This window comes from Panthera tigris, chromosome D1 (genome assembly GCF_018350195.1).
Source record: "Panthera tigris isolate Pti1 chromosome D1, P.tigris_Pti1_mat1.1, whole genome shotgun sequence".
Lineage (NCBI taxonomy): Eukaryota > Metazoa > Chordata > Mammalia > Carnivora > Felidae > Panthera > Panthera tigris.
Window position 1 is genome coordinate 108,738,996 of NC_056669.1, and position 20,627 is coordinate 108,759,622.

Sequence of the window (20,627 nt, forward strand, 5' to 3'; positions counted from 1 at the left end):
ATTTTGCTCTAAAATTCACAGGTAGTCAGAATTTACACACCAGCATTTCCATCTAGGTTGCAATAAATAAAGCTTAAGTAGCATTGAATCCATCACTAACCTTGCTTTTCTAGGGACCTAAGCAACATCCATAAATCTTTTAAAAAATTATAGACATGTTTAATTGCAGGATGTTGTCCCTTCTGATCATTAATACCCTACTTGCTTTTCTGCTCAAAATATGACATGTTCTCCCTTTTTGGTCTCATAACTATTATTCACTTTAGGCAAAGTCTAATCCTAGCAGAATATTAATACCATAGGAAGTGAGACTTGAGTAGTTTTAAGTGAATTTAATTGAACAGATGAAGTCAAATAGAGTCAACCTGATGTCGTTGGAGATATTCTGGCTTATTTTTTCCTGGTAAGGCATTCTAATCTGAGTTTGCTAACCTGTAAAGTGAAAAGAGCAACTCATTATTTAGACAGAAGGAACCCGACCATATGCAGTAGCATACTTGTCAATGTCTCAAGATGCTGGCTAACTTTTCTTCACCCATTACTGACTGAGGCCATATTACCTAGACCGCACCAAACCCCTCTTTCTACATCTAAATTTCAGGGAATTACTCATTTGAATTTTGTAGTTTGAGCACAACTAAGAAAGAACCAGAAGATACAAGAGTTAGAAGATACTGGCAGTAAATAACAGTAGTAAATAACTGGTAGTAAATAACAGTATATAACACAACAGTAAATAACACAAAAAGGTACTTAAGTGTTAGAAACGTTTATTTGTCAAAATATTAAAAAAAAAAAGTGGGAGGAGTGGAATAAAACAAGGCTAAATTTCAGCTAATGCTGTACCACGATCACAGGTCAGACATAAAAAAACAAAACAAACAAAACAACCCCCCTCCCCCAAAACCCCAATGGTCCTAGCAGTTTCAGAAGATTAGCTTCAATGTTAGAGTCCAGAGCTAACAGAGAAGAGTAAAAGGTCGCTTGCCACTACATGGTCATTTTAAAGGGAAAGGAGATGTTGCAGGTAGACAGGGAGAAGGGTTCAACTCCTAAGGAAAGCAAGATAAGAGGGGTTCCACTGTACAGGAAAAAGGGGATGCCAGCATAATCCTTACCTAGGGCTGCTCAGAGGCTGAGAATATAAGGAATAGAGTGAAAGGCTACAGAGACTAGTATCAGGAGGAAAGAAAAGTCAACTTAGAAGAATTAAATTAAGAAAGAAAACATAGTTGGTCACAAACTCCTTTGTTTACTGAAACATGAAGCAATGGAAACATCCCGGCAAAGGGGACCGCGCGGAGCAAGTTCTCATATATGACCGCAGCCCGAGGGTTCAGTCCGCAATTATCCTACCTGAAAGAGAGCACAACACAAGAGGCTTACACAATGCCTGGAGAGCAGCTTGGCTCCGAGCACAAGGGCCCTGGTCCCGTCCTGTATTCCAGGGGGAAAAGAACAAAGAACAAAACAAAACCAAGTCAGACTGGATCAAACTTACATCCCATGTAATTACCAAGGACTCTACTTCTAGTTATATACATAGAATTAGAAGCAATCTATCTGGCAGACTGCTGTGTTGGTGATAAAATACATCTTTTCCACTCTCTTACCATCTTTTAGGCAAGACAACCTCTGTGATACAAGGCTACTGTCACTGCAACAAAGGGCATACGTGGATATTATCCAAAACCGTAATTTAATTTTTAGGTCCAGAAAAAAGCAGAAGATGCCAAGATCTCAAATATGGCCAACTGTACTACTCTAAATTTGTTTCGTTTTACTCTTTCATAAGTAAACAAGCTTCATAAACAGCAATCACAAAGCATATCAAGGAATGGTTCATTCACCCTCCAACATACCTACATGTCATACTGTCACACATTTAGAGCCATAATTCCAGGAGTTCCCCTAATTGATCACATCTCCCTTACCAAATCAAAGGAAGAAATCCTAAAATTCCCTAATTCTCCCATTGATGATGGGAACTCCAGACACCAATGGCTGGGGGAGAAAAGAAGTTAACTCACACCAAGTTCCTCTACTTATTACAGACAAAGGGCCAAATCTTGGTCTTGATCTGTACCAACCGACTTCAAAAGTTGTGACGTTCTTGAATCAGTTCTGCTAGGGTGAGACCCAAATTCAGATCCCCAACAGTTCTGGAGTATTTCATCCTGGCAGCCTCATTAACATCAGGCTCCTGGGACTGCAACCAACTCAGGGTTATTCAGTCCATTTGAGGTTCACACCTGGAAGGTAAGTTTCTTTAAAAGTCATCACTAAAAAGAGGTTAGTTGAACAACCACTGCTTGCAGTCAAAATTCACTTTAAAATACCTTAACGATACCCTTTTAAGACCATAGTACACTAATTTAACTTTGAAACACATATGAGAAAAACAGAAGTCATCTGGTAGATGATACCACCTTTAGAGAAATCTCCTGCTTCATGGCAGATCCTGCTGCATTAAAAGTAAAAATTAAGGCAAGCTACACAAAGTATAAGATTACCTACACGCACATGAAGATACACCACTACACAGTGGTCTCAGGAGATCCCAGTCGTGTCATGGTCACACAGGGTATAATTCATCACAGGTTCAAACCATCATTTGCTTCTCACTACATAAAAGGGCAAATTCCTATTGCTTTATTTCCTTCTACACATATATTTACCAACAGGATAAGTTAGGAACCCTGGAAACTCAGCGGTAACTCCATTTGACCTCTCGGGTAGGCTTCCAATTCAAGTGATGCTTGATTTCAAAGCACAAGGAAAACCATGAGAACAGAAGTTGTCGTGATGCCACTTCCACTCAGATGAAGAGATTTATCAAGCTCTAGATATTACTGCCGATTATTCTTGACATTCCAACATCTTTGGCATACCTTGTCTGAAGTAGGGGCACCACCAGTGGGATTTTATACCCGTTAGAAAATTACCTATTCTCCTAGTTCCTTATAGGTTCCTCTTGAACACAAACCAAAAACTGCTAGAAGAAATGAGAAGTGTTGGGGTTCTACACGATAGTAACACAGACTCTGCAGAAACGGGGCTTAAAGTGCCCACGCAGAAGAAGATGCTCTGGATTACCAATAAGGAAAGGACTCCATGGGACAGTGGCATCAAAACATTTTGCTTTCAAGGGTCTTAGAACTAATAAACACCTGAAGTTTATAGATCTTTATTTGGCTTATAGCTCTAGGATATTAGAAGAGCTTCCTCTGATAAAGGCTAATGACCTAAGTAGTAGTTTTGTTGGCAAGTGAGAAGTCTAAAGTTGTAGTTAAAATTCTCACCGTGACATTCATTCGTAACTCCTGAACCCGTGCTCTTCAGCTTAGACCACAGTGACTTTCATGGTGGAAAGAGAGTCATTTTGGAGTCAGCAAGGCCTGAGTTTGAACTCTACCTCTCAATTGTCAGATGACCTCAAAGTACTTAACCTCTCTGAGCCTTTGTTCCCTGCTCTGTAAAAGAGAAAACATCTTAAAGGCTTATTGTGTAGACTCAATAATATAATGTACAAAGAGGGGACTCAACAAATGTTCTCTTAACTACATTCTGTAACCCAGATTGCTTACGCTTGATTAAATAATATTCGCACTAACTGAGTTTGTTGTTCTCTCAGAAGGAAAAAGTTGGTTGGAGTCGTACACTAAAAAACCTCAAGAGGCCAAATGAACCTCTGGCCTAAGCTAGAGAAATATTGAAAACTACTACTATGTAATTTATACCACTTGGAGACCGTCCTGACAGCAAACAAACAGGTGGCTTTAGCCTCCTCCATGCAGCACAGGTCTCTTTCAAGGAAACAAAATAGAGTCTCTTAACCACACCCACCCCACTCTCACCTCCAGTTTTTAAAAGGCTGAGTACCGCGCTCGGTCCACATACTGCTCTCGCTCATACCGGGCCATGTCATACAGAGAATTCCGTGCAGCTGCTGAAGCCTGAGACAGCTCACTCTCTGGCCCATAACCGTAGCCCTCTCCAACTGTGGGGAGCACAGCTGCAGCACGACGCAGGGGGCTCCGGTCCCTTCCATAATAGGAGGAACTGTTGGCGGCGGCAGCAGCCATAGCAGCCGAAGTGGCGGCAGCACCTGAGTTCGGCAACAGGTGTCTGTCGTAGGGATCGACAGAAGTGGAGTTGAGGTGACCGGTCACAGCTGTGCTCTGGACTTGAGGCAGATGGGACATGGTCTGCTCCGCGTAGTTGTACGCAGAAGCTGCCGCCGCCGCTGCCACTGCCTCGTAAGAGCGGACCCGATAACGCTTATAGTAGTCGAGTGCTCCATATGCGTCGTTGTAATACATGGATTCCCCGTAGCCCATGGTGTAAGGCGTGCGCACTGCTCCATACTGTTCATTATACTGCTCGGTAAAGTCCGCCACACGGCCCGTACGATCTACTGGACACTCTTTTGACCAGTGCCCCTCTTTCCCACACCGATAGCAGCCGCTCTGGTCTCCCATCCCAGGGGCAGTCCGAAGCCGGCTGGTGGACAACTGCACGTGCATTCTTTTGCCTTGAGAAAATAGATGCAAGAAGACTTATTATAACTCAATGACATTCTTTAATCCTCCCCAAAACGAAAGTAAACTAGTTGGTCTGAGACACACATACATACACACACTCCTGCAACCCTATTTCAGCAATTCCCTCCAAAAGATGAAGTTACTTTTCAATATAGAGGACAGCTAGGAACTTTGAGTTCTCTGCGATCAGTCAATACTTTCTACTTACACCAGGTTGACCAGATTCCCTCCTACTTCTGTGTCCACAACGTTCCCTTCCTTCCCCCTCTCCCCCCAAGACAGAAACTGAGAAACTTTTCAGTTCAGCACTTTTCACTGCTAAGATTGATTATAACTGTAACGATTCAAGACCTGCCATTTCTTCCAAATCAGATAGCCAACAACACCTCAGTTATGCCACATTTGAAAAGCATCTTACCAACCTCTCACTGATTTACTCAGGGCAATACAAGGCCTGAGCATTTAACTGTAGCTTAAAAACCACAGCGATCTTCTGTCCATCTTGTTTCGTCCAGCCATTTCTGCAGATGTCACCAGAAGGCTATGTTGGGTACACAAATCATACCTGGCTCATCATCTGCTTCACCTCCAGTACCTCTAGGAGTTATAAGGCCCTCCAGATTTCAACCCCACCCCACATTTTTCAGCAAGGGTGAATCCATGCCTACTGTGAAAAAGAAAACTTGACCAAGGTCTCTCAACAGCAAAAATTAGAAAGATACTGAAACAGTTCTGGTTTCTTCGGGACAATGTGTTCCCATGTAATGGAATGACCAGCATTTCATCCTGCAGCGTAGCTTACGATCTTCACAGGGGATTATCTACTTCTTAGAAAAATGCAGCATTTACCTAAAGGTCTCTCTGGGCACCCATATAAACAAGCAACATCCATTCCTCCAGGAAATGACCAGCACCAGGAACAGCTAAGAGAAGAAACAATCTTTGCCCAGGGCTTATGTACCACCATGCCCAGGGACCCTTACTGATGAAAGCATCCAAGGTCTTTAAAAGCAGTTTGAGGAAAGGATTATTCTTGGCAGTATTTAGTGCCAAACTGCCTAAGACTTTGGAGATAAAGTCAGTTACTTCTCAAATCGTGGCCAAAAGGCAGCCACTGGAGGCAGAGAACAGGGGCTTCGCGTCACTCTTAAAGGCTGCTCGGAACAAATCCCCCCTCCACAATCAGCAAGTTGCTCTCTCTTTAACAGACCTTGTTCTGGATGCAGCTATGCGGATAGGAGGCCTCGTGCTCCACCATCCTGTTGGAAACAGCCCGATTCAGGACGGCAGCCAGAACAGTGCCATGCACTGACCCTGAGAGGGGAGTGGGTTAGTGCAGTAACATCACTTTAGTCAAACTCAGTTCCGCCCAGTGTCTAAGATTCATACCACCCCAGTTTCTAGTACTTGCCGCCTCCAAGTTAAAACCTTTTCTTTAGCACAAACAAAAGTGCTCAGGTTCTTCTTCTAGCTGCCGGCAGAGATGCAGCATCCACCATCACCACTGAGAGTCAACAGATGCCAAATGGCAATCATTCTCCGAAAGCAGCATTTAGCCACCCATTGCTTTCAGAGATTTAAATACTCCCATTCTAATTCTGAGACGTTAGTAAGGACCCTGGGCTAACTATGTTTAGAACAGAAATACGGATTCTTTTTTGCTCCAATTTATATACAGTTCCCTATGACTTAGACTGGAAGACACAAGGTACTTGGTTTCCAAACATGCATGGTGACATGAACCTGTGTGACAGACACAAACTGCTCCAATTCTGAAGTTGGAGTAACCATGCCAATCTAAAAAGTAGCCAATTGAGAGACCTAAAAGCACATTAAAAGAATTTTTTTCTTGAGAAACAAAACTCAGTAATTTTTGCTTGATGTTTCTATTACTACACCCAGTCTTCATTCCTGTTTTATTGAGTAGAACTCATAAATTTATAAACATCTATGGCAAAATCTACCTCTGTAGTAGCTGTGAAAAGGATTCAGGTAAAATATTTTTTTAACCAGCATTGAAAGATCTGAATAGAAGTGATAGTTGTTTTTTCCACAATGTTCCAAAGGTTGTAAAACTAGGGTTTTAAGTCCCCTAAAGTCCTTATAGTTGAAAAATACTGTGCTTCTCTATTACTTTAAGGAACCAAGGCAAAGAATGTCGAAAGATTAAAGTCTACCACTTTACTACACTTGGAGAAGCCAAAAACTTAAAAGATTTTCTGAGACCTCCAAAAGTCACTGAAATATGCTGCCAACGTTTCCCAGAAAACCGACCTAATAGAGGTGTTTTCTTCTGAAAACTGGAACAGAAAAGATTATTAAAATCCTGAGAGATGGGCCACTTGGGGTCCTAAACACTGAGCTCCTATCCCGTGCCTGGACCCAGAGAAGGCTGGGTGTGTAGCTGACCCACAACGGTACTCCAGCTTAGTGCTTGTTTACATGTTGGGGGAGGAGGGGAACAAGACACCCGAACTCATGCATCATTCCCAATTCAGCTGCTTCATCATTCCCAATTCCCGTTCACTGCTACACGTGGAGAGGAAACAGGTCCTGAAAGACCCAGGTAACTGAGGTTCCGCTGTTTCCTTTCTTAAGTCCTGAACGCAGAAGCCTAAATTGGCAGCTATTAACATATAAAGGTTCAAAAGATGTTCAAAATGGCCCTCTTTTAAGAGGCCACCTTCATTAGCAGTTGACTAAAAAAAGGCTTTATCAAAAAATGTGACAAATTGGTATGTAGATTATATTTTCTTTAAAACCCTTAACATATTATCCAATGCTAAACTTTCTCTTGTCATCTGGGAAAAAAAAAAAAAAAGAGCTGGTTATAAAAATGTCTATATATATAACTCGGAGTGGAGTCCTTTCTCCAGAGAAGCCAGGCTAAGAACATGAAAACCAAATAAAGGATTTTTCTTTTCCAATAATGACGTTTTAAACAATTCATGGATCACCATTACTCAAACACCCACTTCCTAGAGTAATTAAACCTGGTTTATTAAAACACACGCTCTTCCCAAGCCAGCGCCCCCCAATTAACTGACTTCTGTACGCATACTTTTGCCCTCATCTTTTTACTCAATCGTGTATTAAAAAGGTAAGGACGTGGAGTATTACACTACTAGGATATCTTTGCAGAGTTTGTACCCGGCTTTAACTGCATTCTTTACATGTTGCTACCTGTCAAGAGAGAACCCCCCCCCCCCATTTTTTCCAAACACTGTCCAGTCACGTTCTTGTCTCAAGTGAAAATAATTAAGAATATTTTTAAAGCTGTCTAAAGGGCAACAGCTTTCCAAAATAATAAAAAAAAACAAATAAAATAGGTAAATGAGTAAAGCGTAACTATCAAATTATAAATCAGTTTCTAACCATAATGGAAACACACTCATTGTAGCAGACGACACTCCCCTTTCATCCTATAGTGCTTTACTGTGAAAACATTTTCACATCTATTACCTCATCCTAGCCTCACTACCATCCTGTGAGGGAGGTACTGCAGGGATCATTAATTCTATTTTGTAAGTGGGGAAAACGAAGCACAGAGAGGTTAAAACACTTGGCCAAAGTCACACAACTAGTTAACGGTAGCAAGTTATCTGTGACTTTCACCCTGTACCACAGAGGTGACCTAAAGGCCAGGGCACCAGTGGCTGAGGCCAGAGCGATGTGATGCACACTACTCGCAATCTACACTATCCGCAAACTTTCTTACCCTTTTCCGGTCAACTTTTCCTTGTCTCCCATTTCTTTTCTCACTGTTTTCTAGGTTTAGCAGAGGACACTTAAATACTTCTCAACAAATTTTAGCGGCACTCAGAAAAAATGGTGTTAATTTATGAACCTGGAAAGTGGCTGTAAATGTGTGGCCCAAGATGATACTGTCAACAGAAAACTTCTTGTGGAACGGCACTCTCCAACAAAACTTTCTATGATGACAGAAATGTTCTGTATTTACACTAGTTCAGTCACCACTAGCCAGCCTCATGTGACTTCTGAGTGCTTCAAATGTGTGCGGTACAACTGAGAAAATGAATTTTTAAATTTATTTAATAGCCACATGTGCCTAGTGGCTACATTAGCACAGCTGCAGAGTCTTCAGACAACCTCAAGGTATTAAGAAGAACAGATGTACCTTTACAACTGGTAAAATTAGGGGCGCCCGAGTGGCTCGGTTGGTTAAGTGCCCAGCTCTTGATTTCGGTTCAGGTCATGATCTCATGGTTCGGGGGTTCAAGCCCCACATCTGGCTGACCCTGCAGAGCCTGCTTGGGATCCTCTCTCTGCCCCTCCCCCACCCACACTTGCTCACTCTCTCTCAAAATGAATAAATAGACTTAAAAAAAAAATTACACAATACACTCTACAACACCCTTACTGGAACCTCTCAGAAGCAAGACCATCACCTCATTCAACCTAGTATTTTTTAAAATTTCCTCTATTTTTCCATTAAATAATAGTAGGCCGAAGAGAATAGTCCAATGGCATGGTTTTTGGCCCTGCTTGTATAGTTCACAGACCGAATATATTTGAGCACTCAAAAGATACTCCCCCAAATCCAGGTTTACCATCTAGATTTTTAACAGGGATCTCTCTAGATGTCTCTGTTCCTCTTTCCTACAACAACCTATCACCCAAGGCAGTAAAGAGTACAAAATCCTAGGCATTTAAACTCCTATCAGGAAGATAAGGCTTCCTGAATATAACAAAAGAAGCAGGTAATCCACAGACTTTTATCCTCCCTTCTCACATGAGGTGCTCATTTGCCCAGGCAGAGTAAACTTCCAGCAGAACTCAGATAAATGAAGACTGTGGGATAAAGTAACCCACAGTCTGTGATTCTATACAGCTGCGGAGGAACATCTTGGCAAATACATCTGAAAAGGGGAAGTGTTTGCTTCTCCCAAGAGTAAACCGTACCTAAGAGTGGTAAACATGCAATCTATTATATCGGCCAAAATAGAATTGAAGACACCACCCTGCCAGCCACGTGGTCCTGCATTCTTATCTCTGTCTTGACCTAGACCCCACTACTCAGTTCTGCCACCCAGATCCCAGAGCAGTTCACCTTGAAACTCTGTGTTGTCAAGGCCCCTGATGGCCTCCACTGCATCCTCTGCCCGCTCCATGTGCACGAAGGCATAATCTTTCACGATGTCACATTCGATGACTGGACCATACTCCTCAAACTTGGCGCGAAGCTCTTGGTTGGTACAAGTGGGACTGATGTTGCCCACATGCAACTTGGTGGAGGCTTTGCTCTTATTCTTGCTGGCTTCCACATTGATGTTCACCCCATGCAGCTTGTAGTGGTGCAGGTTGCGTATGGCATCCTCGGCCGCCGTCTTGTCCTCTATGTGCACAAAGCCGTAGTTCTTAATGATGTCACATTCCAGCACCTTCCCATACTGCTCGAAGAGTGAGCGGATCTCCTGCTCTGTGGCCTCCCGGGGCAGATTTCCGATGAACAGCTTCACCATCCTGACAAGAGCCTGGGAGGGAAGGAACAAGATTTCCAAAAGTTAGGGGTGGAGTGGGGAATTCCAGTGCATTGCATTTGGTTTAGCCCTCCAAAGAAGTTCTCGGCACCTTCAAGATTCATATAAACGTTCACATAAACGTTCATTATTTTTTCAGTAGAGGGGAAAGGTTTGTACTTAAGGGGTAGTGTGAGATGTGACACACAAACAGGAGGTCGGGGGTCAGCATGCGTGGCATAGCCTATCATCTCCGTGAAACGAGGAGCATTTAAATAACAGGGTTGGCTGCTTTATGTCTTAAAATACTGTTTGGGGAGGGCAGGAAAGAGCTCAAGAAAGGGACAAGAGGCATGTTATCTTGAGTGACCCCGGTAACGAGGTTTTGGAGGGAAATCTGTGCACGTCTCCTCCGGGCGGTAATACCTTCAAAGATACTCTAAGAATAAAGAGGCTTCCTTGGCCCCAATCTCGTACTCCCCCAGCGACCCAACCTCCAGTTCTTTCGCCCCAACAAAGACTAGACTCAACCCGACCCCTGCCCCGCCCCCTCCGGAGACCCGGCCCCGCCTCCTCCCGTTGTCTTCCCCGGACCTCCCGCAGCCAGAGAAACCCAAACCTTGTTCAAGCCCCGTTCGCCAGAGGCCCAGCCCGGCCCACCCCCGGGCTCCCCACAAACCCACAAGACCCACTCGCACCTCCGGGTGGCGGCGGCGGTGGCGGCGGCTCCAGCGTCAGAGAGAACCCTACAAAATGGCGACGGCCGCTCGAGCCTCGGCGCGACCGGGCCCTTTCTCGCGCGCCAGCTCACGCACGCGCGAGTGCGCTCTGCCTCCTTCCCCTCCCCCTCGCGGGAGCCGGGCGGCCAATCCCGCAGCCGCATACAAATGGCTGCCTCGGGCTAGGCTCCCAGCCGCCCTGACACGAGGGCGGGGCCAACTGGTGACGTCGCTGCGGAGCGGAAGTCAGTCCGCCCCCAGCCCCGGCTAGCCAATCAGTACCTTGGAAGCGGGGTTGGGGGAGGGTCGGAGCTCAAGCGTCAGAAGGGCTCCGGACGCAACCATTGCCTTGGTGTAATCGGAAGCCTCGGATGTCGCTAATCATCACAATGGGTCGTGCTATTGGGGGGTGGGGGCGGGTAGCTGATGACAAAGGGTTATCTCGCTGGGTCCTCTAACCTGGGGTTTCTTACCGGGCTGGCCAACCTCTTTGGTAGCTTGGGATAACATTTTAGAAACAAGGAAGCATTTTAAGCGTTTCAAGCAGACGTAGTCAATTTTTGTAGAGCTTTAGATATAACAATATAACTTAGTTTTTTTCACTGCAAACATGTTATCCACTGGTGAGGAAAGAGAACGAAAGATGGCAGAGCTGGGATAGCTCTATGAGGCATTGTTATCCAGGCTACATTTATCAGTAACATTTTGTTTGCTCATACATATGTCGGCTGGTTTTCTTTCTCTAGGTAGGGTATTAACTCTGATGTGTGTCCTTCACGGTCCCTGGTCCGTGGTGAACACACCAAAAGAATACTTGGTGCAGGGGCCCAGAGAAATTCCTTGTTTGAACGGAGGGAAGGGGTGAGAAAGGGTCTCCAAGTCCACACCAAGCTGCTGGAGGTCTAGGCAACTGTGACTCCTCAGCACTTTCTAGCATTCAAAATTCAGCTGTAGTCCAAGGGCACCTCCTGGTGGCAAAAGAGAAGCTATTTAAGTGGATTACTCACTGTCATCCTTGAACAAAGAATAGACGTTTATAGAGATTGATGGACCCAGTTTATCTCTGAGTGGAGCATGCCAGTGAGGTTGTCAATCACCATTGTTCATTGTGGTGGCTCCAAAGAAGCTTCTCTGATACCATCAGGCACAAATTCCCCAGGGTGCTCTCCTCCTCCCCAGCTACTTTGATAAGTTTCTTTCACGGAATTCTTTTTTTGTTTCCCACACCATGTCAGAAGAGGCACTGTCCTTACAAATTTAATACAACTCATGATTTCTCCTACTGCTACTTCTCTCCTTCCCTCCTCCTCTTGGTAATTTCCAGTTTCTCTCTACACTCTTTTTTTTTTTTTTTTTTTTAATGCTTGTTTATTTAGAGAGAAAACACATGCTCGAGGGAGGGGCAGAGGGGGGAGAGAATCCCAAGCAGGCTCTGCACTGTCAGTGCAGAGCCTGAACCCACAAACCTGAGATCATGACCTGAGACAAAACCAAGAATCAGAAATTCAACCAACTGAGCCCCCTAGGTGCCCCAACACTCAGACTTTTAAAACGTGTATGGGGACCTCCTCATCCATTTGTGAAATCGCTTTCACTCATCTTCACTATTAATGTTTTCTATCTTGGCTTCTTTCTCTGTGTTCCAGGCCAGATTTATTTTCAAATATAGAGTCTGAACCTGCTATTGCCCACCTTTGAGTGCTGTGTTTTGGGTTCTGTCCACCTTTCCAATTTCCCCAAATTTTCTGAGGTCACCAAAACTAATGTCTTTTTAACACGTTTCACCCTTCTAAAGATTTCATTTCATTCACCATCCTTTTCTTCCCTGCGTTTTTATATTGTTCCATCTCCCTTCCCCCCCCCCCATCTATTTCCCTACTCTTATTTATTCTGTTTTATCTCAGTTCCCCTTCCCTCACAGGCAACGATTCTAAGGAGTTTAATGTGTATTATTTTGTGTTTTTGCGAGACATGTCTTTTTAGTGCGCATATGCTTTTTCCATGTTAAGAAATGTTTTGTTGTGGAAATTTTCAAAAAGGCATAGAGACAGGATATTATGACAAACTCCTATGGACCCTTTACCCAGCTTTGACAATTACCAACGTTCTGCTTATCTTATCTATCCTCTATACTTGTGTGTGCATGTGTGTGTGTGTGGGGGGGGGAGGCTGGAGTGTTTAAAAAGCAACCTGAGATGTAATGTCATTTCACCTATAAGGCCTTCACTATCTACCTCTAATTAAAACATCAGCACTATGCTAATATTATCTAATCTTTATATTAAAGTTTCTCCTAGATTGTTGCAAATACGTCTTCTTGCAGTTGGTTTCTTCTAATGTGGATATAAACAAGGTCCACCCATTGCGCATTGTGTAATTGTGCAATGCATGTAATTGTGGGTAAATTGTGTAAATGTTTTATGCAACTTGTGTTGCATGGCTCATTGTTTTAATTTTTCCGCTAACCGCTCCTCCCCCCACCACCCCCCCCCCGGGTGTTGCTGTGTGATATCTAACCACTGTGTAATATTCCCTAGTGTGCAATCATCATATTTTACCTATCCATCTCTACATGTAGGACATTTAGGTTGCCTCCAACCCCCCACCATTATAAACAAGGTTACAGTTAATACCATTATGTTAATTATGTGTGCCCTAATGGATCCCTGTGAGAATTTGGAGGGATATAAACCCGGGGTGGAATTGCTAGTTTGCTGGGTCATAGGGTATTCTTGGAACTAACTTATCTAAGTAGTACCAAGTTGTTCTCCGGAAAAATTATACCAGTCTAACCTCCCACCTGCAGCACGTGAGGGGCCCTGTATATCAACTCTGCCAATGTTGGACATTATCCAGTTTTCAAATTTTTACCAGTATAATAGGTGTAAAGTTTTTTTGGGGTTTGTTCTTCTGTAAATTTCCTGTTCATATCTTTTGCTCATCTTTCTTAGTGGTAGTAATCTCCTCTTTGTTGTCGATTTGCAGGATTTTCTTGTGTATTCTAGATATAAATCTCTTATTGGTTTCAAATATTTTCTGTCGTTCCACTAAATTATCAACGTTGTCCATGATGTCCTTCATTGAACAGAAATTCCTAATTTTTTATGGAATCTCATTTTTGTCTTAAAGTTTGTGCTTTTGAACTTTTGTATAAGATGTCCTTTTCTTCCCCCTGGAGTCACAAATATATTCCCCTACATTTTTCTCTATTAACAGTAATGTTTGTCCTTTTTACATTAGGTCTGTAGTCAATTTAAAACAGTGCCATCCAGGGGTCCCTGGCTGGCCAGTCAGTGCAGCATGAGGCCCTTGATCTCAGGGTTGTGTGAGCCCCACGTTGGGTGGAGAGATTACTTAAAAACAAAAACTTAAAAACATGTTATTTTCTAGGAAAGACATTTAAAAAGTAAAATGAAACCGTTGAAGTTCAGTTTAATACTTTTGAAACCCAATAAAGCTAAAATATTTCAACATATAATCAATATAAAAAGTATTAATGAAATATTAATTTTTTTCCTCTTCCATTTTTGAAACTGGTGAGCATTGTACTTACAGCACATCTCAATTTGGACTAGCCACATTTCAAGTGCTGGGTAGCTACATGTGGCTCATGGCTACTGTCTTGGACAGCCCAGATCTAGAGTTCATCCTTAGAGGTGATGTTCAGTAAGATGACAAATACATTTTTCTCAATCCATTTTTATCTGCCCATATTTCCCCATGACTTGTGGTGCCTGCACTTACTGCATTTTTGTGCTTTAACCTGTCTTGTATCCCCCACTCTCCATTTCATTCTCTTTCTGGAGCTTTTCTTTTCTTGCACTCATATCCAAAGGGATCTCTTAAGACTTACTCCCTGACCTTATGCTGATCCTCTTCTATGTCCTGTTCTTAAGGATTCATGTCCTCAGGCAGCTTCAGCTGCCCCCTAGATGATGCTCAAACCACATCTCCATTACTTCTCCTTTCACAGTGACTGACTGCATCCTGCAAGACTGCTGTACTTAGCTGCCCTACTGACATTCACATTTCACATGTTAAAACGATCATTTCTTCATTAATTTCTCACTCCTATATACATTTCCTTCTAAAATTTCCCATTCTTGCTCTCCCTCTTAACTCCCAGGCTTGCCATGTTGGAGTGTCGAGTCTGAGGGCTCGACAGCGTATGACTTTTTCTTCCTTCATACAGTGGAGATTTTACAGTTGTACCCGAAGAACAAGAGAAGGTTGTACTGATGTATAGTCCCACGACAGATTGTTCAGTTACATTTATCCAACATGTTTACTGTAGGATAGTTCTGAATCTGCTTTTCTTACGAGAAAGGGAGAATTATTCGGTGAGCTATCTGGTCTACCAGATCTCATGTCTGGAGACCATTCTGGGGCTGTGTTGTGCCAGTCCTGGGCCTGCACACACCTGACTCTCTGTGGTGGCTGAGGATGGTCAGGGGTCTACAGAGCCAGGGCCCTTGGCCAATTATGCTAAATATAGAGCTGCTTACGGGAGGGGGTGGGGGAGGGGGCATGGGTGAAACAGGTGATGAGGATTAAGGAATGCATTTGTCGTGATGAGCACTGGGTGATGTAGGGAATCGTTGAATCACTAGAGTGTATACCTGAAACTAACATAACACTGTATGTTAACTATACTGGAAGTTAAAATTTTTAAAAATTAAAGATAGGGCTGCTTCTCTGGAAAGATCTTCTCTGAGCCCCCAAAAGAAATGGTTGTGTATTTATGGGGAAAAAATGAAAGAACAAAGCTTTTCCCGTAGGAGGTCACCAAGGCAATACTATTGCCTGAAACTTCCAATTGCCAAGCCAAAGACAAAGGAAAAAGCTACCGGGTGGTTTTTTGTTTTTGTTTTTTTTTTTTTTAATACTTCACTAGATCTAGAATATATTCTGTTGTATGTGTGTGTATTTACACACTTTGCATGTACCTCGTGGCTTCCCAGGGTGATGTCATCCTACTCGTCAGTGGAATTTGCCACTTAATCTGACCCCTGTCTGAACTCCCTTGATCCTCTCCATTCGGGAGGGAAGACGGGGTCCATAACCACCCCCTCTGTGCTCCACTCTCCACTGCTGGGCTGAGCAGTGGCTGAGACTTGCTTGTGGCAATTCAGTCTTTCATTTTTGAAAATAGTTGAGAGAGTCGTGAGTAAAGAAAGTTGTGCACCGGGGAATTAGTTGTTCACTGCCTTTAACATTAACAGTGCTTGTTAACATCCTGACCCATGGTGAACTTCTTTGGTCTAAAACTGAGGCTTGCCATTAATCAACCCAGCAAACTGGAGGTCATTATCACGGGGAAATGAGACCAAAGTAGGGAAGCTCTCAAGATAATGTGGTTCTTTGATGGTTTGGAGGCTGGGGGCATTGCGGAAACCTGACATACGGGAGACCAGAGCCAAAGGCAAGAACGTGGGCATAGGCAGGGGGGCTTGTGGTCGGGAAAGCAAAGACACCCAGAAGCAGTAAGACAAGCTGAGCTGTTTAATCACCTCCTTGGCCAGACTCAAGGCTGTGGTTGCCCTCGGACAACTCACACCTGGAAGCCATTGAGCGTCGCTGCAGATGGGCAGCCACTCGAGTCAGAGGACGAGTTAGGATGGGAAGGGGGAATTTCGGCACCTCTGACTCGGCCATCTGGCAATCTTGCCCCCAGGTCCTGCTTCAGCTCTGAGAGGTTCCTGGCTGGTCCCCAGGGGCAAGGAACCGAGGGGCATGCCCTAGCCGTGGTGGGAGAATGACCTGAGGCAGGGGCAGCCATTCCCCACATGGCCTATGTTGAGGGTGCAGGGCTGTCCGCACCGGAGTCAGGGTAGAGGCATAGGGCTGGGGGAGAGGGAAGAAGTCAGGAGGCGGGAGTGGAATTGGGGGTTGCCTGGGTCCCACCACCAGTCTGGAATTAAATAGCAGAAGAGGAGCATTGCCCTTGGGAACACTGACTTGTCCCCCCCACCCCCCAACAGTTCCTGGTGATGGGTTGACCTTGGCAACAGACCCTAGCAGCAGGCAGTTGTCCTGACAAGAGGGTGGTCCCTGTTGACAGTCCCTGGCAGTTTCCTGAATACAGGGAAGAAGCTGGCCTGGGAGTCTCGCCCCCAACTACTTGCTCTTCTTGAAGAAGCTGAAGCGTTTTTCTCTCTCTCGTTCTCTGCCGTCCTTGCTTCGAAGCACGACAGGCCCCTCAGCCCCAACCGGTGATACCGGGGGCATGGTCATGGCCCGAGTCATGCCCCGGGCGGCACTGGGCACCGCTGGCTCTTCAGGCTCTCCAGAGGCAGAGGACGCAGTCGCAATGGCTGCATTTACCACCCGCAGCCATGAGCTCATCTCTGCCTGCGGAGGGCACGGGAAGACAGGTGGTCAGCGTCAAGGCAGCCGGGCTGAAGCTGTGGCCTGCAGACGCTGGGAAGCCGAGGAGGAGCAGGCAGGAAAGTGTTTGGACTATTTTGTCTCACTGGAGAAAATGACCCCTTTAAGACGGGGAACAGGTTTTTGGGTGGCCTTCACAAACATCCAGGTGGCACACTGTGAGCTATCTGCTCACGAAGAGGGAGACACTTAAGGAAAAAGAGAGGAGAGGGAAGAAAGGGGAATCTACAACTGGAAGGTTCTGAGAATGGCCCAGAGATAGAGACGCGGGGGGAGAAGGGGCAAGCTCACCTCATCCTTGGCCTGGAATAAATATTCTTTTCCATCCTGCAAGCTGTTGGGAGAAAGAGAAGCCTCAGAGCAGAGCTGAGAATCTGGACCGGCTACACCAGCGCCCGTGGAGTCCCAGTGATCACCCTGAGAGCAGGCTGGAGGGCACGTTCTGCACATCCTGCACTTTCCCAGCGCTTTGCAAAAGCAGGCCCTTCCTGCTTGGCTGCTGAGGACCACGGTGAGCTCACCTGCATCCCAGGCTGTGCCTCCTGCACTGGCTGCTTGCTGGCAGGCAGAGGCAGGCCCCTGGAGGTCCCCGGAGGCAGGCCGCCTTCAGATTTCCCATGCACGATAATTTTTTGCTTGACATCAGCAGGCAGGCCCGCATCTTGGTGCTCCTGCGGCCTGAGTGCAACCAGACCCCCTCCCGTTCCCTCACCTACATCTCTGTCTCCAAACACCCAGCCCTGTGACTCGATTCCCTCTACTAGCTTGTGGCTCCCCTATACCTCGTATCGCCCCCAACTCCCCTCCCATCCTGAGGGCACTTTGCATTCCTACCCCAACTTGAAGACGTGTTTGCGCTTTCGATAATCAAAGGCGACGCTGCCCTGGGCCCTGGCCAGGCTGACAGGCACTTCTCCGTGGTATGGCACTCCTGTGCTGGCTGCCTTTGCGTCCTTATAAAAGCCAAGGCTCCCACGCCGCAGGACGCAGTACACGTTTTGCCATGACCTGGGAGGGATGTGGTGTAGGTGATGAGGTGAGACAGGTGACTGGTCTCTACGGGGCCTAGAACCCTAGCTTGGGTGTCCGAGGGCTTCCAGTGCCACTCCTGTCTTTGGGCCCCTCATCTTTACACACTCCTGACCATCACCTGAGGCCCCTGCTCTTCTCTTGGGTCCTCTCCCTCTCCCAGAGGACCCTCCTCCTATACCATACCTCTTCCCCGTCTATTTGGAAGAGGTTCCAGGAAAGCCTCTTTTTATTTATTTTATTTTTCATGTTTATTTTTGAGAGAGAGACAGAGCGTGAGTGGGGCAGGGGCAGAGAGAGAGGGAGACACACAATCTGAATCAGGCTCCAGCCTCTGAGCTGTCAGCACAGAGCCCGACGTGGGGCTCGAACCCACAAACCACGAGATCACGACCTGGGCCAAAGTCGGACGCTCAACCGACTGAGCCCAGGGAAGCCTCTTTAGAAGGCAGGAGCCGAGAGGCCACCGACGCTGTGCGGCCAGGGCCAGTACCTGTTGGCAGCCTTCTTGCCAAAGGCCTCCATCTCCTGTTTGCGGCATAGCATCCCTTCCATCTGCTCCTGGGCAGAGAGCTCTGGGCCTCGAGGGGGCAAGGTGGCAACCCGGGCTGGCTCCGATGACCTGCTCTGGGGCATTACGGGAGGGGCTGGGCCTCGCGTCCGGGTCTGCTTCTCCCCCCGTGGCCCGTTGGCCTCGTCCCCTGTGCCAGACCCCTGTGGGCAAAATGGACAACAGTGTCAGTGTCAAAGGACCAGATGGGAAATACCTAGCCCAAACGTCATGAAGCTTGAAGTCCAAGAGCTGGTCTTCCCGCCGCCTGTTTCCTCTGGGCCCCTGTCTTATCCTATCCCCCGGATCCCCACCGCCTGGCTCACACCCCTCTTCTTCCCTTCATCTCCCGTTATTAACACCCACACCTCTGGGTGAAACTCACAGGTCCTTCTGGGAAGCTGCCTTGCTCCAGTCTCTGTTGTTCCAACAGGGGCTATGAGGACAAAAAGCTGTAAGAGGACATGCAAGATGGGGAGCTAAGATCCTGATGGGGGGGGCACAGGGCAGTGGGGGTCACCTGAGGGGACTCTGTATCTGTGCAGACTCCGTTGACGCTGGCCTGCTGTGCAGATGCTGGCGGCCGGGGGCGGGTTCTGGAACAGCAGAAGGTGAGACAGAGCGTTAAGTCCTTGGGTTGCTCAGACTCAGCCGCGTTCTCTGTCCCCAAGGGTCCCAGCTCTCACCCATCCCGGGTGGCATCGGGAGCTGTTTGGCTGTCCACCAGGTCCCCTTCAGACAGACCGGCTGTGGGCTCTGGGGCAGGGGGCTGTTTCCTCCGTTCCTCCTCCTCCCTCTTTCTTTTCCGCTCCTTCTCCTGCTCCTCCAGCTGTCAAAACATTCTGGGGTCAGAGCATAGAAGGTCGCACTCAAAAGGACCAGGGAGGGCACTGGGGAAAGCTGAGATGCCTCAGCTCGCCTGATGGAACAGAAAGGATAGAAAATAGAATTTCAAAAGAAGGTGGGGATTAGAAGCAACGGGGGAGCTGAGGGCTCCTGGAGCCGTGGTACAACAGGCACCCACGGCTCACATCCAGGACACGCTGGTACAGTGGGAAGGGAAGACACGTCTTCATCAAGCAGGACAGAGCGCAGGTCTGGGGCAGTGGGAGGGGAGGGCATTCCTCACCGCGGTGAGTTTCTCCAGTGCACTGAAACGTTCCTCCCAGGCCACTGCGGACTTCTGGAAGGCCTCATGACGCTTGATGAGGCTCTCGACTTCATCGACTGTGCAGCCCAGCTCAGCGCTTCTCACCAACGGCTCTTGGCTGCACAGCCAGGCCTCCGCCATACCCGCATCTCTCCCAAATACGAGCACCTCCAAAACTGGGGGGTTGGGGGGTCAGGAGGAGATAGCAGGTCAGAGCACCAGCAGGGCACTGTTGCCACAGCGCTTCAAGAACAGGGACACAGAGGGAGCTACTGCCCCAGGGCAGGAGCGCAGGGCAGAGCCAGGCAGTACCAAGGGCAGGCACCTTGAATTCCATGCCCAGGCCTCTTGGTCTTACACACTCTGGAAACTACAGGGTGCAAGATCCCCAGCCCCTTCTCCCAGGGCCTGGTGCCCTCAGCCAGTTCCCTGGCGCCCATGGCAGCTCACCAAGCTGGAGCCAGTCCATTTTCTCCTGCCACTTGTCTGCTGTCTCCTGGCGCCGTGCCTGCAGCTGAGACAGCTTCTCCGAGATCTAGGGGGCAGAGATGTGAGTTAGCACCCAGTAGGACCTTTCTGGGGTCTCTGGAGGACTCACACAGGGAACTAGAGATTTCTGATTTCAGGAGGCAGACGGTTCTGGGGGCAAGTTGGAATGGGGAAATCGTGAACAGCACCAAGGGGAAGGGGGTGGTTCTGCGAAGGAAGAACGAGAGGGAGGAGGAAGACTCAGAGGAGAGATCAGCACCGAGGCCTCCCCCTGTGAGG

General features: G+C 46.7%; 2 protein-coding genes across 12 annotated transcripts in view; both read right to left on the bottom strand.

Moving 5' to 3' along the window:
• Window positions 1-314: 314 nt before the first annotated feature.
• On the bottom strand, window positions 315-10,921 carry RBM4B (RNA binding motif protein 4B). 9 transcript variants are annotated; one of them, XR_006208275.1, is made up of 5 exons: window positions 10,723-10,916; window positions 9,616-10,039; window positions 3,858-4,534; window positions 1,387-1,437; window positions 315-432 (listed from the first exon to the last, which is right to left on the bottom strand). XR_006208275.1 is itself a non-coding variant. In XM_042958270.1 (4 exons), the coding sequence occupies exons 2-3, from the start codon at window positions 10,025-10,027 to the stop codon at window positions 3,867-3,869; spliced, it is 1,080 nt and encodes a 359-aa protein (XP_042814204.1). In that variant the 5' UTR covers window positions 10,028-10,039; window positions 10,723-10,916; the 3' UTR covers window positions 315-432; window positions 3,858-3,866. The 9 variants fall into 9 exon arrangements, 4 of the variants coding, with proteins under 4 accessions (XP_042814204.1, XP_042814201.1, XP_042814203.1 ...); XR_006208274.1 differs by having other exon boundaries at window positions 1,357-1,437; XR_006208276.1 differs by lacking the exons at window positions 315-432; window positions 1,387-1,437 and adding exons at window positions 754-1,356; window positions 2,091-2,252.
• Window positions 10,922-16,230: 5,309 nt separating this feature from the next.
• Window positions 16,231-20,627, bottom strand: part of SPTBN2 (spectrin beta, non-erythrocytic 2) — a 39,461-nt gene continuing 35,064 nt past the window's right edge. For all 3 annotated transcript variants that reach the window (XM_042958041.1, XM_042958042.1, XM_042958040.1), the window contains exons 29-37: window positions 20,310-20,394; window positions 19,839-20,035; window positions 19,396-19,538; window positions 19,230-19,305; window positions 19,095-19,145; window positions 18,653-18,873; window positions 17,965-18,138; window positions 17,422-17,464; window positions 16,231-17,094 (exon numbers count right to left, since the gene is read on the bottom strand). In XM_042958041.1, the coding sequence (XP_042813975.1) occupies window positions 16,861-17,094; window positions 17,422-17,464; window positions 17,965-18,138; window positions 18,653-18,873; window positions 19,095-19,145; window positions 19,230-19,305; window positions 19,396-19,538; window positions 19,839-20,035; window positions 20,310-20,394 (1,224 nt within the window). In that variant the 3' untranslated portion in view covers window positions 16,231-16,860. The remainder of the gene's footprint in view (window positions 17,095-17,421; window positions 17,465-17,964; window positions 18,139-18,652; window positions 18,874-19,094; window positions 19,146-19,229; window positions 19,306-19,395; window positions 19,539-19,838; window positions 20,036-20,309; window positions 20,395-20,627) is intronic.

Excerpts from the sequence above, each read along its gene's own strand:
- RBM4B (XM_042958270.1), bottom strand. The coding sequence starts at position 10,027 with ATGGTGAAGCTGTTCATCGGAAATCTGCCCCGGGAGGCCACAGAGCAG. Across the intron at positions 4,535-9,615 it reads TGACAACACAGAGTTTCAAG|GCAAAAGAATGCACGTGCAG; the intron begins GTGAACTGCTCT and ends TATTTTCTCAAG.